Consider the following 16,628-nt stretch of genomic DNA (forward strand, 5'->3'; position numbering starts at 1 on the left):
AGATTAATATACATTAATACAAATGTTGAATGTGTTTAGAAATTTTAAAACAACACTAAAGATCATAGGCTTCAGTATATAGAGCATTTACCGAAAATTCAATATTTTCGTAAGGGTTAAAATATAGATTTTGAGAAAATTTTAAAAAATATTAAAATATTGTTTTAATGCATAGTTGCATCCTTCGCCAACATATGATGAAGTTCAAAGAGGTTTGAAACTTTGATTGTCTTTGTTTCTCTAAAAATAGAGATGTTATAGTGCTTAGTCCACCAATTTAAGTAGTATTATGAATTTTACTAAGTTAATTGACCAAAAATTAAAACGATTTTCATGTACCATGAAAGAGAGATTAATATACATTAATACAAATGTAGAATGTGTTTAGAAATTTTAAAACAACACTAAAGATCATAGGCTTTAGTATATAGAGCATTTACCGAAAATTCAATATTTTCGTAAGGGTTAAAATATAGATTTTGAGAAAATTTTAAAAAATATTAAAATATTGTTTTAATGCATAGTTGCATCCTTCGCCAACATATGATGAAGTTTAAAGAGGTTTGAAACTTTGATTGTCTTTGTTTCTCTAAAAATAGAGATGTTATAGTGCTTAGTCCACCAATTTAAGTAGTATTATGAATTTTACTAAGTTAACTGACAAAAAATTAAAACGATTCCCATGTACCATGAAAGAGAGATTAATATACATTAATACAAATGTAGAATGTGTTTAGAAATTTTAAAACAACACTAAAGATCATAGGCTTCAGTATATAGAGCATTTACCGAAAATTCAATATTTTCGTAGGGGTTAACACAGATTTTGAGAAAAATTCAAAAAATATGAAAATATTGTTTTAATGTATAGTTGCATCTTTCACCAACATATGATGAAGTTCAAAGATGTTTGGAACTTTTGTTGTCTTCGTTTCTCTAAAAAAATAGCGATTTTATAGTGCTTAGTCCACCAATTTAGGGAGTATTACGAAATTTTACTAAATTAATTGACAAAAACTTAAAACGATTCTCATGTACCATGAAAGAGAGTTTAATATACATTAATACAAATGTAGAATGTATTTAGAAATTATAAAACAACACTAAAGATCATAGACTTCAGTATATTGAGCATTTACCGAAAATTCAATATTTTCGTAGGGATTACTAACACATAAATTTTGAAAAAAAATCAAAAATATTAAAATATTTTTTTAATGCATAGTTGCATCATTTCCCAATATATGATGAAGTTCAAAGATGTTTGGAACTTTTTTTTGTCCCAGTTTCTCTAGCAAATAGCGATTTAATAGTTGTTGATCCCTTCCCCCACACAAAGTTCTATTCTACACTATGCCTACACAAACTAAAGTCTAAACCCAAGAAGGACAGTACGTTCATTTCCATCCATCAGGCTCAATTCGAAAGCTCACAATAAGTTTACCTTAGGCATTTTCCTAATTTCCTACTTCTCATGATTCTTTGTCTGAAGATTACAACGCAACGTGGATAGTAAATATTTAAGATCCTTTTATTTGCGGTAAAAAAAAAAGGTAACTTTTTTTTATAAAAAAGAGGGTTTATGGATGCACTATCCAGCTTTCCATGAAGAAGCTACAGGGAGAGATGTAACACCAAAGATGTCTAAAACCATAAAAGGGGCATTCGATTAATTGGCAAAAGAATGGCAGAAAAACTCCAGAGATGCTTCATCTCATGCAGTTGCTATCACAAGATTCGTAAGATCAAACTAATTTCAAAGGAGGAGAAGATAACAATTTGGATATAGTTCAAAAAGTAACATGTCTCTGATAGTAATATAGCAGAAATTTCTCCAAAGAGAATTAATACATATAACAATCTCCAAAAAACTAGTTTTCGATATCTTGAGGTGGAATCTGATAAGGAACACTATGTGGACCACTTACACTATGGAGATAGAAGGGGATGTCAGACACATCCACAATTCCCATTTCATCATAATCATAGATGATAACGTTGTTACGGAACATGCTGCCAGGAAAGGAAGAAGCAGGGACACAGAAAGGTTCAGACATTGAGAGGAACATGGCGAGATCTCCCATGTCTTGAGTGTAGACAGCGTTTCCTTCATCGTCTAGCTTGAACACCATTAAAAATTCTGTTTTCATTATGTCAACACCTTCCTTGTTCTTCGCTGTCTTCTTGTACTGCTTAACCAAGAAAGTCTCACGGGTGGGTCTTGACTCAACCAAGTGCTCGATCGTGAAGCACGAATCCATAAGCTCACGTGTGGCCATGTGAAGCTTAGTAAGGTTTTGGAACTGTACTTTGTGCAGCTTGGGGTCATCGCTGCCAGCAAGGGTCCCATGACCCGATGAGGTGTCCTCCAGATCCGAGAACATGACACGGGAGGAGGAGCAGAAGCAAGGGTTTTCGATCTTAATGTTGGTCCACTCGGGACTCTGACCAGCTGGTTTGCAAAAAGCTGAGCTGAGGTCCTAAGAACTTGACAGCCACGACACAGTCCTCATCATCCTCTGGAGAAGATGATGACATTGACACGTTGGTGATGATATTGGTTTGGCAATGAGGAAGGGTCACAAGAGGAGGCAGAGGGATACGTTTCGGATTTGCATCCGATGCTACAGGGTTTAGATCGTCTACGAGACGCAGGATTCCATCTTCCTTCAGAGTAGCTATCCACCCATGAGATGCCCCTATCGTTAGGGTTTTTTCATCATCATATTCTTTAAACACCAACTCCAAAGGTATCATCTTGTCAAGATCAGTCACGGAACGTTGATTAGCATAGGCAACTTCGAGTCTTCCTAGACCGTTTTCACTAGGAATAGCGCCCATGATGGAACAAGGAGGGGTTTGCCGCCGCAAGGAATTAGTTGACAAGGCCTTAGAGAGAAGAAGAGAAACAGAGGAGGATCTTCTCACTCCAAGACGGCTGAGAAACAAAGACATATGAGTGAGTGCTGTTAAACCAAAAAACAAAAAAAGCCAAGAGAGAACTAATGATCTTCAATCTTCTCCACCTAAAACATCTCCCATTAATACAGAGAAATAGCCTTGCCCACCAAGTTTTTTTTTTAGGTCTGATATTATTCACTATTTATTTTTATTGATACAGCAAAAAGAGCCTTACTCATTACTGCCTCGTTTCTTTTATACTTGTATTTTTTTTTCCTTTATTGCCGTTTTGCTACTCTCGCGGTCAATGTAGTGGAGATCGTTGGACCTCACACCCATTTTTAAACATTCAATTATTTCTTTACCGTAGTCTCTCTCATACATGTAGTAACAACAAAGAGACACCATAAAGAAAAGGCCAAAAGTGAACACAAACAAGTCCATCTTTAATCTCTCAACCATCAATCCTCCCCTCCTACGGACTAACAAATCCTTGATCTACATTAATTAGAAGGATCATTATTTATTTCACGCAAGTATGATCCCAACGTTTGGTAATACCGCCACTAAACGCGCTTTGCAGAACGCTAATCCTCTCTTGGATAATTGTTTCCTTTGCCCCCTCCATCACTTTCTCTTCCGCATCCATTATCACTTCCAACTCCTCCAGAAACTTCAACTTGCTCTTCATCTTCTTCAGCTTCATTTCAATTAAAAAACAGAACGACTGTGGTCAAGACACAACACAACAAATAATCTTCTGTTCGAACCAAGCAACCTACCTGTTGGTCAATTACACTCGCAACTAACAATTCCATCTCTCTTTCTTCTTGATCAGCCAGGACTTTTGCATGAGCAGCCGCGGCTCCAAGAGCTGTTGCCACTGACACTCTCATCCTTAAACCTACGGGTAGGTCCTCAAGCCCCTCTGCATCGTTAATTAATAAGTATTATAAAAATCTAAAAACGTCTTGAGCTTTTCATTATAAACACTAATTGGATAATAGAATTTACCTTTCTCTTCTTGCTGTTCCTCAATATCTGATGTATCTTTGTCTCCAACAGATCTGTGAAATATCGAAAGCTTAACATTTAGACTTGGCAACGACATGAGAAGCAAATTAAGGAGGGTTGGAGAATCAAACCTGTCAGCCGCAGAATTTTTGTAATCACTGGTTGTTTCGAAAATATCTTTAGGACAAGAGGCTTCATCACAAAGAGCAGCAATTGCAGCTTTTGCAGCAGCGGTTGTGACAGATGGACCAACTTTGCATGCCATTGCTGCGACCTGTTGCACAATATATGCAAATATTGAAATCTCTTTTTGGTTCCAGTAAAGCCACTCTTTGCTACAGTTGAGAAGTCCGAGTATTACACTCAACTATGGAAAGATAATATGATGAACACAAGGCAAACGGTTTATTAACCTGTTTCATAAGGTAACTATCACCATCTGACATCATTGCAGCACGTTTCCTTTTTGCTGGAGGCTCATCTTCTTCATTTTCTTCCCTCGTCTCTGTTTCCTTGTGTTCTTGTCCGTCAGTTTTCATCTGTTCCACAAGATTGGATGGAGACGAAAGGTGTTCATCCTCGGTGGGGACAGAGGATCTGAGTCTTCCGGAGGCAGAACCCATCAGAAAGTCTCCAAACGGGAGCTCAATGAGCTTGGAGATACAGTCAAGTCTAGACTTAGTAGAAACACTTTGTGCAACGAGTTCCCAGTCATCTCCATGTTTGAGCACAGATTCTAGCAAGAGAAGGGTCTCTTCCTCGGTCCAGGCAGCTGCAGCAGAACTGCCAATCAACTCTGCGGAATTGTTCTCCCCCCCATTCTTGAAACACTTGTCGCATAAGTTACTCTGCCAAACATCTTGTATGTTAAGAAAGAAAAGACAAGCCAATCCATAAACAAACATAGAAAAAAAGGAAAAAGTAACCTTGTTATTATGTTCATAGAAAGCAGCAGAATGAGAAGGACAAGGTTGTCCACAAACCAACGCAGGCTTCTTGAAAACATCTGAGTAAGAGGTCAATGGGGGAAATGTGAGGGCAGGCTCAGCTCTTTCCTCAACAAGGGGAGGTGCGATAACAGGTCTCGTAGAATTAGGGGTAGAAGTAACTCGAATCCCAGCGGGGGTGGTCCCTTGTTCGATCTTAGCTTCACTCTCCTCCACTACCACATCATCACTTTTCTGGAGGAAATTGATCAAACCCCATTTTTCGAGGAAGAGAAACACTTTGCGGAGCAAATTGACATCGCCGATGAGGTACTTGCGGATGCTGGTGAAGGTGAGCCTGCGAGAGGTGTCTTCTCTGTACTTGTTGATGATGAAATCTCTGTACTCCTTGTAGACCTTTGGGGTTCGAGTGATAGAGCTCTCACTGAAGAACTCAGTAAACTCGCGTCTCTCGATTTCGTGTATATCATCCCATACGAACCAACCTATCACCAACCATTATCAATCGCAAAATAGAAAGATCTAAAACGATGTTAGAGATATATAAAGAGTTGAAGGAGACATACTGGATTGAGCAGGGATGGTGTAGAGCTCAAGCTCAAGCTCAAGCTCTGCGTCTTTGCTGCTGCTTCGATCTGTCGTCACTTCCATCTCCTCCTTCCTTACAACAACACAGATTCCCTCCAAATCTATTCAGCCCCCTTGAATCTCTCTCTCTCTCTGTCAATATCACTATATCTAAACTTCTGACACGATAAATTAAAATCAAAGGGTCAATTTCCTAATTACTTCTTCTAACCTTGCAGGAACTTGGGTAAATTTTAACAAGAACCAGGCCCAAGCTGTTAACCTCTTTGTCAAAGCCCAAGAGTCAATGCCATTATCTATCGGATTCGAGCCCATTTATTTTTTTTGTCCAAAGATTCATTTGACTTGGTTAATTTTGGCAGTGTCATTTTAATCTGCTATTTGAGTTTTTTTTTTTAATCAAAAGGGATTTGATGTCAAAATAACCACCAAACAAGTTTAAAATTGGCAGACACACCATAAAGATAATTAAGCTTCAAGAAGATGGGAACGGTCCGAAGAAATTGCAAAACATCCATAAAAGAAAACAAAGAGTTCCAACAGCTAAACAAAAAAACTTCGCAATAAGAAGAATAGATCCCTTCTTAGTTCATCCTCTGGGCAGCCTCCTTTGCAAGAACCCTTTCCTTGGCCTTTGTCTTCGCCTGAGATTTGGATCCCATGATGCCTCCACCCCATTTCTTCCTGTACTCCTCGTACTTGTCGTTGAAGTTTGCCTACACACCCAAAAAAACAAAAGTTAAACATCATAATTTAGTAAAAATGTTTTCTGCAATTCACCATTATTCTATTGTCAACGGAAGAAGCTAATTTACCTTGATGGCCTCAAGGATCTTGCTGAACTCTAGCTTGTCCTCGTTCTTGACCGTGGTCAAACACAAGCAAGCAGCAGTCTTCTGGTGAACGACCTGGATGTAATAATAAATCAGGGTTAAGAGTGTAGTGTGCAGACAAACACTAATATGAAATGTAAAACCTATGTAGAGAGAGGCGAGTTATATAAACATACCGTTCCAAGACGAGATTTGCCTTTAACAATGCAGTAAGGCACTTCCATCTTTCTGCAAAGAGCAGGCAGCCAGACGACCAGCTCGATGGGGTCAACATCGTGAGCAATGACAACAAGCTGCGCCTTGTTCTGCTCGATGAGGTAAGTGACGTGGTTGAGCCCATACTTGACGACAATGGGCTTCTTGGATTCAGAAGGCTTTCCCTCAGCCTCGGCTTGAGCCTTTTTCAGAAGACGATCCTTCTTTGCGGCCTTGTCCTCTGGCCTGTACTTCATCAGAACCTTGAAAAGCTGGGTTGCAAGGTTCTTGTCAAGGGTCTTGGTGAACTGGTTCAATGCCGGAGGGACCTTGAGCCTCTGCTTGAGGATGCGCTTCTGCCTCTGGAGACGGATAGACTTTGGCCATTTGATGTAGCGAGTCAAGTCCTTCTTGGGAGGCAAAGCACCACCAATACCAAATTGCTTCGGCCTCCTCTCAAATAGAGGGTTGGTTACTTTCTCAGTCTTCTTCTTGGCAGCTACCTTCACTCCTCTCTTTGGGGCCTAACAACCAAATCGAGGCGTAATCAGTTCAAATGAAGTTCGGAATGCATTCATTAGCTCTTTTATACCAAACCTAACAATCCGCAAAATCTAAGCAGGTCAGTAATGCTAGTCTTCACCGTAAGTATGTTCAAGCGAAAGCATCTAGGAGGATGTTAAAATGGCTCATACCATACGAATTGAGATCTATTCCGTTGATTCTACCATGGAACTAAACTACTACTACAAGATCTCCATCAAATCAAAAGAACGTATAAACAAACAAAGAGAGCGAAGAGAGATGTACCATCGTCGCTCTCCTGTGCTGCACTCCAAATGATGTGGTCTCTCAAACGGACGGCTGAGTCAAAAGGAAATGTTTCTTAGGGTTTTGCCTTTATATATAGCTCAACTGATAGGGTTTCTTTACTTTTGATTCAAGTTTAAATTACATATATACCCTTATTTCATTTTGTCTCTAGATTTATTAACTTACTACTTACATGTTTATTTTCACGTTGCATGTCAACAAGGCAACAACAACAATTCAAGTTTTTTTTTAAAATATATTTCTAAAAAATAACAACAATTCAAGTTCTTCAATGTTTTATTCGTTTTTCTTCAAAAGGAACACTAACACCAAGTTATTACAACATTAAAACAGAAACGAGTTAAACCATAAGGAGAATTGGAGAAACAATAGCAATTCCGACCTACACAAGGCTCGTTATTGATGATGATCTGATCATTGATAATACCAAATGCAGCTTGATTCGAATAGTCTTCTACTTATTAACAAAGACGGTTCGAATTAATTGGTATTAAAAAGGAGGGAGAGAGTTGAAGCAAAATGTAGTTTTTTTAAACGGCGGTGACGTAGAAGCTTGTTATCAAAATTGGCTTGACCGTAAGACGTTGGCTACTGAATCCAATTACACTGCTGCGCGTATATCATCAAAATGATATCTCGATAAAATTAAAATCTATATAATTATGACGTGCGTTGGATGATATTAGCACGTAATAACATACCATGACAACGAACACATATTTTGGACAATTTGGAGTCCCACAAATTACACGTGATGAATAGGTCATAGGTGTCACCGTGTCATGAATGTCACACATCAACTACTACTATTAAATAGCTAAAATAAGCGAATGTGCATCAACTATTTGCTAATCACCGCAAAATAATTATTTTCTTATGTATGTATAAATGATACATAAGTTTACCACCAGGAATATTAGCAGATATGTATCCAATATTACATAGTTTTGGTTTCACGTGACTCTCGAAGCAAACGTTGTATGGTTCATGGTTGACAAAAATAAGCAAATATGTACAGGCTCCGGGGGATAAATCGCAAAACTATCGTCCTCGTGTGAGATTCTCTTTTTCTTTTTTCTTTTTTGGTAAGCAAATGTTGCAATGTTCTTTTAAAAAAATGTTTCAATGTCAATATTGATCTTTCTAGTTTACACGTGATAAATAATAAGGTGGATTGCTGTCAATCTCACACATCAGATAATATTAAATAGCTCACTAAATATATCAAAGAAAAGTGTAGACCAACTACTCAAATAATTATGATTTACTTATGTGAACATATATATCGAGGATGTAATTCCCAAAATTACTTGTAGTTTTGGTTTCACGTGAGGCTTGCAAAAATATTTATAAGAAAATACAAATTTTAAGCAGATATAAATACTAGCTCGGAGTCGGAGGCATAAATCTCAAAAATCTTGGTCTCATATGTGAGAGATTTTATGTTGGAAGCAAACGTTTCAAGGATGATATACAAACTCATTAATCGATTACATGTGAAAAGATATGATGCTATAAATTATGTTATTCTTAAAATTAATAATAAAAAAAATTATAATAAGGGTCTGATATTCTTATAACTTGCCAAATTAAGGCGATAAAGTTAAATCTCACGAAGTCAACAAAGACATCAAATAATTTGTGGCCACGTGTCGGTCACAGATCCGTGCAGAGATACATTTGTGGAAGAGTCGTCCGTCATGCAGGGATGGGATTTTGATTTTCGATTAGAAAGAAAGCCTTGATTACAAACAATATAAATAAATGGCTCGCAAGTCGCCACCGCCAAATCCAATCAACTTGTCTCCTCGGAATCCTTCTCCCGTGATCGGCGGATTGTGAATGCCGTTCACCGAGATTTTCTCCGGTACGTTAGCATTGATTTGTTTCTATTTCTTCCATTTCCACACGTGGTGGTTATGAGTTACTCTGTTTCTTCAGATTTACCTTCTTCATTGCTTATATGCTCTCTCTCTTCTAACTTGCCTGAGATTTGTTCGTGAGGTTTTAAGAACCCAATCTTTTGATCTCTGTCTGGATTTTGATTTCACACACACATGCAAATCTCCCGAGACTAGAAAGTAGCTTTTTTTTTTTTTTTTTTTTTATTCTGGTACATTGGATTTTTACTTGCATGCTCCGTTTGTTTCGCTTTTATATTGGATTATAATCGTTGCATGTGGCAGATTCTTTTCCCCAGTGAGAGCACAAGTGTTATCATCATCCTACAATGGCCTCGATTCTTAACCAGACTCAAGAGCTGCAGCAGTCTTCTAAGGTTCTTGGCCATGTAAGATGCGAAAGCTACTTTCTATTCCCCGGAGAAAGCAATCTATCTGATGGTCTCCGAGCTGTCTTGTATTTTCTCGGTCTCGCCTACTGCTTCATCGGCTTGTCAGCCATCACCGCAAGGTTCTTCAAATCTATGGAGAATGTGGTGAAACATTCCCGTAAAGTGGTTTCAGTTGACCCCGTTACTAAAGCTCAAGTCATCACCTACAAGAAAGTTTGGAACTTTACCATCGCAGACATCAGTTTGTTGGCGTTTGGAACTAGCTTCCCTCAGATATCTCTGGCTACTATCGATGCTTTTCGCAACATGGGCGAGCGCTATGCTGGAGGTCTCGTCTTGTACTTGACTTTTTAGCTCTAAAAGTCTTGACACATTGTTGTTTTGTTTGTATAGGTCTTGGTCCTGGAACACTTGTTGGCTCAGCTGCTTTTGATCTTTTCCCTATCCATGCTGTTTGTGTCCTGATGCCTAAAGCTGGAGAACTCAAAAAGATATCCGACTTAGGTGTTTGGCTAGTCGAGCTGGTTTGGTCTTTTTGGGCTTACATTTGGCTATACATAATCCTTGAGGTAGTGTTTACTGTGAAACTACCTGCCTAAACATGTTCTGTTGAAGTTTAGTACTCAATGAACGTGGTCTTAAGATGGTGTTTCTTTTCATGTGTCACAAAGGTGTGGTCACCAAATGTAGTTACACTTGTGGAGGCATTATTAACGGTCCTGCAATACGGTTTACTTCTAGTTCATGCGTATGCGCAAGACAAGCGTTGGCCTTACTTGTCTTTACCAATGTGGGGTTTCTTCTCCAGCCTATAGTACTACTAGTTTCTGCAAAATGGATTTCCGCTAATGATTTGAATCTTTGTGTTTGTATATGATTATCAAAAAAGGTCAAGAGGTGATAGGCCAGAGGAGTGGGTTCCAGAGGAGATTGATACATCAAAAGATGACAATGATGTTCATGACGTGTATTCGGATGCTGCTCAGAGAGCTGTTGAACCAGGAAACGGAAACATTGTTGATATCTTCTCTATTCATTCAGCTACCAATGATGCAGGTAACTTCAGCGTAATTACTAATCCACGCTATCTCTGTGACTGTTGTATAATATTAAAACTTCCCTGTAACGAACACCTTTGTAGGGATCACATATCATACAGTGGCAGATACTCCAGTAGGATCTTCTACGAGTAAGCGTATGGCCAAGAATGCTACTGTTTTTGACACTTGGAAACAGCAATTCGTAGATGCAATCACGGTAAGAGTCTTCAGCCTACCGTGTGCTTTTAGATTCTTCTATACCATACCCCCTTGTGGGGGTTTTAGATCATTATCAACACAAGTGTCTTAACTTGTTTCTCTTCCAATTCCCTAATCAAAACAGTTGGAAACATCTGAATCCAAGAAAATTGATAGCATTTACCTTCGAATAGCCAAATCCTTTTGGCAATTGGTCCTTGCCCCTTGGAAAATTGTTTTTGCATTTGTGCCACCTTGCAACATTGCTCACGGTTGGATCGCTTTTATCTGCTCGCTTCTCTTCATCAGCGGAGTAGCCTTTGTTGTCACAAGATTTACCGACCTTATAAGCTGTGTCACTGGTACACACACACACACATAAAGCTTCCATCAAAAGATTCAATATAATATTAGCTTTTGAACAATTGTAACTCTTGCAGGTGTAAACCCATATGTGATAGCATTCACAGCACTAGCAGCTGGAACTTCATGGCCAGATTTAGTAGCAAGTAAAATTGCTGCAGAGCGACAACTCACAGCAGATTCAGCCATAGCAAACATCACCTGCAGGTTAAAAAGAAAAAACTCAAAAGCCATTTCAAACTAATCAAAAAGATGTTCCAATGATCTTATTATTTTTTTGTTGTTGCAGTAACTCGGTGAACATATATGTGGGGATTGGAGTTCCGTGGCTGATAAACACAGTGTACAACTACTTTGCATACAGAGAGCCTCTATACATAGAAAATGCGAAAGGACTAAGCTTCTCTCTGCTGATATTCTTTGCGACATCAGTGGGATGCATAGTGGTGCTGGTGTTGAGAAGGTTGATTATAGGAGCTGAGCTTGGAGGTCCAAGGCTGTGGGCTTGGCTTACTTCTGTTTATTTCATGTTGCTTTGGGTCATCTTCGTTGTTCTTTCTTCTTTGAAAGTTTCAGGCATCATATAAAAAAGTAGAAGCAATCAAAAGGCAAGGAGAAACTAGTTACCTGTAATAATTTGCATGGCAGTTGGCTAAACATGTATTACAAACCTAAAGCATATTGAAAATGAACTGGGTTGGAATCACTACTGGCTATACAGAAGGGTTGGTCAGATTTAATGTAGTGGTTTTTCTACGATCCATTAACGCATAAAAATAGTAGTAGTTAGGATTGCAAATTTTGATTATTTTCGTGTGCTTTTTACTTTTATTAGCATCACAAATACATTCTTAGCCCTCTCAACTTGGTGATAACACCAATGGATCGGATCGAATCGTATCGTATCACAAATGTTTTGGAACTAGAAAGCGACAACATGATCAAGCAAACAAAATGAGCTTATGATTCAATTCTCCGGACATTCTCAGGTTTCAAAAGATGTAGCAGTTAAGTCCTGCCTCAGATAGCAGATAAATTCACAACTACAAAAACTATGGGATAGACCAGATAGGGGGTTATAATTTTGAAGGGTTTAAGCAAGAGCGCCGGTACATGCTGTAGCAGGACCAGGCTCCTCCACCTGCGTCTTGGCCGAGCTGTACTTCTTCGTTATAAACCTGTTCCCAAGTTATCAAAAGAAGGATAGATTCAGACAAAAGACAAATTCTACATGTTTGATAAGTTGAAAGTAAGCAGGAGCTCGCTCACCTGAAGAAATCTCTCCATAGCAACTCATACATCAACCAGTTCAATCCCGTATCTCCTGGTCCGTTCCTGATAAAAATCATTTTCAAAGTATTTGCTAAAACTACCCCTTTAATATGTCAACCTTGAAAGAGCGACCATTTACCTTGGAGCTGAAGGGGTGGTTGAAGCAGAAATAGTTTTCTTGAGCTCGTCAAACATGGAACGAGGAGAGATGCTTCCCATGGCTAACCAAGGAGAGATCTTGCAAGAGAAGTTTGCACCAAACACACTGTTATTCCCTCCTTTCTGATTGCCTCCCTTGGCCAAACGAGCTTGACAATCAGCTGCAAAGCTCTTTAGCCTAGTCAACGCCTCTGTCTCTCCTCCAACCATCGTCGGTTTCCCCTCCTAGACAGAACAAACAAAGTTTCCAACTTTCTAAATGCTAACACATAGTAGGGGGAATCAAATAAAGCACAACAAACCTGGCTGGTTCGGGCACTAGGGTTGATGCCGAGGTCCAAGAGAGAAGGAATATCGCCAAGCTGAACGTCTCCACGAGAGGGCAAGCTTTTCAACTGATCCAAAGCTGCGATCGTCTTCCTAATCTCAAGCTTCTCAACTTTGTCCTTGAAGGCTCCGTAGTTGGAAGGCAAGTCTTCAACTTTGAAAGGCAAGTCGTCTAAATGATAGAGAGTGCTTCCCCAAAAGAACTTAACTTCAACGCCTTCCTCCTTCATAGCACTCTCTATCTTCCCTTCCGCCTTAACCTCGTCGTGAGACACTTCCCTGTGAGCGTAAACCGCGTCGGCTCCGATCTCCTTAGCCAATTCCACCAGAACAGCTTCCGGTTTCCCGACCCTGACGACGAGGTTCGACCCTCTGGCCTCGAGATTCTTCCGGAGCTCGGAGACGGACTCGATGAGAAACTGGGCGCGGAAGGGACCCGTCTTGTCGAAGCCGGAGGAGGATTTGCCGTAGTCGCGAGGGTCGAAGCAGTAAACGGGGAGAACGGAGAGGCACTCGTCGTTGGCGGAGTTGAGACACTCGTTGTCGTGGACGCGGAGGTCGTTTCGGAACCAGACGACGGCGGATCGGCGGAGGGCGGCGGCGGAGGAGGGGTCGAGGGGGCGGCGGGGGACGATGGAGAGAGGGGAGTGGAGGGGGTTGGCGGAGAAGGTGGATTTGAAGGAGATTCGGGAAGGCAAAGGAGGAGAAGGAGACGAAAGGGAGGAAAGGGAGAGGTGTGTGAGGTAAGAGGCCTGCGTTGGGATCTTGACCTTGTTTGGATGATGTGCGAAGAGGTGTGCGAATCTAAACTGTGTTGTTGTTGTTGATAAGGGAGAGAAGGAGAGAGACAGCGAGGCGATTGGTAGACAAGGACAAGTGACAATGGCGTGTGCTTCTTCTTCTTCTGTCGATTTCGTTTCTCCGTCTACTACCACCTTCGATTCCATTTTTCTGGATTAGAGAGAAGAAGAGACGACTGTGTCTGAGAGAGTGAGGACGATAAGCTATCGACGATTCTCTACCTCTTTTTCTTCATTTCTGTTTTGTCATTTAACATTTTTTTTAATCTTCTTTTTTTGGTCGTATTCAAGCCCAATGGGTATCAAAGGTAAAGAAAAAAAGGCCCAAATGTATATATCATGTTTTTTTTAATAGAGATGTTGGTTTTCTGTTGACATTTACAACAAAAAAAATTATATATATCTATTTAATTATTACATTACCTTTGCGAACATTTACATTGAAATGTTATTTTATTTTGAAACAACAATTTTTATAAATAAACTAACATAGAACTTTACAAAGACAAAGCTTGAATAATAAGAGAATTGAAATTTGGATGATGTAATGTTTTTTGGTGTAATAGTTTCTCTTTGCTATACATTTCCACTGTTATTGATCATTTCTTTCACGTATATCAAAGATATATTAATACCATATCATTCTCTTTGCTTGTATAGTATCACTAGAGGAAATCACACATAAAATATACAAAATAAATTCAAACTATTGGTGTCCAAAGACAAGAAGATATATATTAAGCTAGTTGAAAGCTTCCTAATAGTTAATTATCCTTATGCACAAATGATTTCATCATTTACAAAAAAAAAAAAAAATTAAACGTCAACTTAATTGTTAAGAAAGGTTGGAGTCAGTACACACTACTACTGAAACATTTTCTTCAACTTAGCAGCAAAACATTCTAAAAATTTCAACATCAGTCTCATTATATTCATACATGTGCATGTGCTTAATTCCCAAGAGAAAAACTAACCACCATATACAAAGAAACTGTGCAGATCAACCAACCTAATTACTGGAACCATTCGCAAACAGACTTTCCTGAAAAGTAAATATCTGTATATAGTCTCAAGTCCACTCTTACTACCGCCAAATATAGTTTAAGTTTAGCAAACGCAAACACGCATACACATGACTAAACATCCATATATATACACGAGAATTTACTAACCATTAAATTTAATTCATATAGGTCAGTAACAAAAATAATTAATAGGAGTTAAAGACCAACAAAGAAAACGTGAGCCTTGGCTGTTCTGAACCCGATCATGTTGGAGGATATGTCAAAGAAAGGTTGAAGGATATAACATCAATGTCAATGGTGAGGAGCTCATGTTGGAGGAGTGGAGCACGTGCAAATTACATGAGATAGATCTCGTGTTTGTTGGTTTGCACGTGCCCTGCTTCTCCAACGTGGAGGTTCTCATCCGCATTTCCAAGAAGATATGTGATGTTTTGTAATATGAGGAGGTGTGGTTATGGAAGCTTTGTATATATAGGCCCAAAGATCGCATTAATGGAACATATATACACGAATATGTATAATGCATATTGGCGTGACTGTGTTTTACGTAAGGCAAAAGAACCATGCCATGCTATGATGGCACCTCACGCAAAAGAAGGGCTGATGAAGAAAAGTGAGAGAGTGAAGAGCGCTAAAAAGAAACTAGATCTAAACAAATAAATTGTCTTATAATACTTGCTAGTGTACAAGCTTTTATTTTCATTCAAAAAAAAAAATTAAACGTGGGTCTTGTCTGTCCTTAATTTCACAAACTCTATATAAACCGTAGGTGTACCATATGAAGTGTTGTTTGCAGGATCCTATGCAGCCTGTCACACTTTGACAAGCAATATCTTAGGCCTACCTCTCTACTAATCTTATAGCATCTACACTATAATAAGAAACATAATTTCCTCTTATTAATTAATTTATTATACATCCGTCAAATTTTCTATAGTTTTTTTTTGTAAAAAGAAAGATTTTAAAAAATTTGAAAACCAAACAAATGCTATAGCATATCGGAATGTCAGTATTAAATTAGAATTCTGGATGTTTACTCGATTCTAGTATATTTTATAGCATATATGAAGGATATTTGATTCTAACTAACTAAGATTGAAAAAAATAGTTCAAAAAAAAAACTAACTAAGATCGACCAAACATATAATTAAAGTTCCTACTATCCAAGTATTCGACTACTCCCGAAACATACAAATGTTTTCTTTTAATCACGGATTCATCAAAATACAACTGATATTATAATTATCTATTTAGTGGTAATCTACATTACATTTTCTTAAGCTATTGTAGTATATTTTAAAGTTTTTACATTCAAATATGAAATTATACATTTTCTCTCTGTAACGTTTATATTGCATACAGAAAATGTTATCATAGTTTTCTCTGTATATCATGATGACAAATGCCAAAGTATAATAGGAGACTCATTTGAATTAATAACATACGTGTGTGTGAGACAGAGAAGGATCAAAAAAGGGGAAGGTGGGTCGTCAAAGACTGTTGGGGGCAAAAGAAGAGAAGAATAATGAAAGAGTGCACGTAGGGCTTTGCGTGTTGGCCTAACTTTCTCTAACACTAAAGAAAAGCATTCAAAATATGATGAGATTGTAAGGCCCCTATGTTGATATCATTCCTCCCTCTCATATTAATTATGTATAGTATTTGGTCTATGTATATACTGTTGAATCCTCGACGCTTGTGTAAACATAGACTCTGGATAGGTAAAGTAATTTGTGGTCTTACTAAGTTACAAGCTAGGTAAAATCCTATATTAATTGAAGAGCCTAATCGGCGAATGTTTAAAGCTAAAGGTATCCAATAGTTGTACATATAGTATAG

The 16,628-nt window shown here is 38.5% G+C and overlaps 4 protein-coding genes, 1 non-coding gene and 1 pseudogene across 6 annotated transcripts; 1 reads left to right on the plus strand and 5 right to left on the minus strand.

The window, feature by feature from the left end:
- Positions 1-1,087: 1,087 nt before the first annotated feature.
- On the minus strand, positions 1,088-3,008 carry LOC103866357 (annotated as a pseudogene).
- Positions 3,009-3,239: 231 nt separating this feature from the next.
- On the minus strand, positions 3,240-5,746 carry LOC103866358 (SWI/SNF complex subunit SWI3A). Its single transcript, XM_009144265.3, has 7 exons — positions 5,429-5,746; positions 4,842-5,347; positions 4,329-4,763; positions 4,047-4,189; positions 3,916-3,968; positions 3,684-3,829; positions 3,240-3,601 (listed from the first exon to the last, which is right to left on the minus strand). The coding sequence occupies exons 1-7, from the start codon at positions 5,511-5,513 to the stop codon at positions 3,425-3,427; spliced, it is 1,545 nt and encodes a 514-aa protein (XP_009142513.1). The 5' UTR covers positions 5,514-5,746; the 3' UTR covers positions 3,240-3,424.
- Positions 5,747-5,872: 126 nt separating this feature from the next.
- Positions 5,873-7,445, minus strand: LOC103866359 (60S ribosomal protein L7a-1). Its single transcript, XM_009144267.3, has 4 exons — positions 7,289-7,445; positions 6,460-7,002; positions 6,266-6,358; positions 5,873-6,166 (listed from the first exon to the last, which is right to left on the minus strand). Exons 1-4 carry the CDS (start codon positions 7,289-7,291, stop codon positions 6,035-6,037), a joined length of 771 nt encoding a protein of 256 aa, XP_009142515.1. The 5' UTR covers positions 7,292-7,445; the 3' UTR covers positions 5,873-6,034.
- A 1,527-nt stretch (positions 7,446-8,972) lies between these two features.
- On the plus strand, positions 8,973-11,965 carry LOC103866360 (magnesium/proton exchanger). 2 transcript variants are annotated; one of them, XM_009144268.3, is made up of 9 exons: positions 8,973-9,179; positions 9,499-9,933; positions 9,999-10,174; positions 10,277-10,395; positions 10,495-10,661; positions 10,747-10,862; positions 10,989-11,205; positions 11,284-11,413; positions 11,496-11,965. In XM_009144268.3, exons 2-9 carry the CDS (start codon positions 9,543-9,545, stop codon positions 11,791-11,793), a joined length of 1,614 nt encoding a protein of 537 aa, XP_009142516.1. In that variant the 5' UTR covers positions 8,973-9,179; positions 9,499-9,542; the 3' UTR covers positions 11,794-11,965. The 2 variants fall into 2 exon arrangements, with proteins under 2 accessions (XP_009142516.1, XP_033148021.1); XM_033292130.1 differs by having other exon boundaries at positions 9,022-9,228.
- A 160-nt stretch (positions 11,966-12,125) lies between these two features.
- On the minus strand, positions 12,126-14,006 carry LOC103866361 (blue-light photoreceptor PHR2). Its single transcript, XM_009144269.3, has 4 exons — positions 12,940-14,006; positions 12,618-12,862; positions 12,476-12,541; positions 12,126-12,384 (listed from the first exon to the last, which is right to left on the minus strand). The coding sequence occupies exons 1-4, from the start codon at positions 13,909-13,911 to the stop codon at positions 12,300-12,302; spliced, it is 1,368 nt and encodes a 455-aa protein (XP_009142517.1). The 5' UTR covers positions 13,912-14,006; the 3' UTR covers positions 12,126-12,299.
- Positions 14,007-15,093: 1,087 nt separating this feature from the next.
- MIR164A (microRNA MIR164a) lies at positions 15,094-15,185 on the minus strand. Its single transcript, NR_120804.1, has one exon. It is a non-coding gene; the product is annotated as a microRNA MIR164a (primary transcript).
- Between the last annotated feature and the right edge of the window lie 1,443 nt (positions 15,186-16,628).

This window comes from Brassica rapa, chromosome A05, assembly GCF_000309985.2.
Source record: "Brassica rapa cultivar Chiifu-401-42 chromosome A05, CAAS_Brap_v3.01, whole genome shotgun sequence".
Classification (NCBI taxonomy): Eukaryota; Viridiplantae; Streptophyta; class Magnoliopsida; order Brassicales; family Brassicaceae; genus Brassica; species Brassica rapa.

Coding starts and splice junctions, on each gene's coding strand:
- LOC103866358 (XM_009144265.3), bottom strand. CDS start 5,513: ATGGAAGTGACGACAGATCGAAGCAGCAGCAAAGACGCAGAGCTTGAG. Junction 4,764..4,841: donor TCTATGAACATAATAACAAG/GTTACTTTTTCC, acceptor GATGTTTGGCAG/AGTAACTTATGCGACAAGTG. Junction 3,602..3,683: donor CGAGTGTAATTGACCAACAG/GTAGGTTGCTTG, acceptor ATTGAAATGAAG/CTGAAGAAGATGAAGAGCAA.
- LOC103866359 (XM_009144267.3), bottom strand. Junction 6,359..6,459: donor GCAAATCTCGTCTTGGAACG/GTATGTTTATAT, acceptor TATTACATCCAG/GTCGTTCACCAGAAGACTGC. Junction 6,167..6,265: donor AGATCCTTGAGGCCATCAAG/GTAAATTAGCTT, acceptor TTGGGTGTGTAG/GCAAACTTCAACGACAAGTA.
- LOC103866360 (XM_009144268.3), top strand. CDS start 9,543: ATGGCCTCGATTCTTAACCAGACTCAAGAGCTGCAGCAGTCTTCTAAG. Junction 9,934..9,998: donor GGGCGAGCGCTATGCTGGAG/GTCTCGTCTTGT, acceptor TTGTTTGTATAG/GTCTTGGTCCTGGAACACTT. Junction 10,175..10,276: donor GGCTATACATAATCCTTGAG/GTAGTGTTTACT, acceptor TGTGTCACAAAG/GTGTGGTCACCAAATGTAGT.
- LOC103866361 (XM_009144269.3), bottom strand. CDS start 13,911: ATGGAATCGAAGGTGGTAGTAGACGGAGAAACGAAATCGACAGAAGAA. Junction 12,542..12,617: donor ACCACCCCTTCAGCTCCAAG/GTAAATGGTCGC, acceptor GATTTTTATCAG/GAACGGACCAGGAGATACGG. Junction 12,385..12,475: donor CTATGGAGAGATTTCTTCAG/GTGAGCGAGCTC, acceptor ACTTGGGAACAG/GTTTATAACGAAGAAGTACA.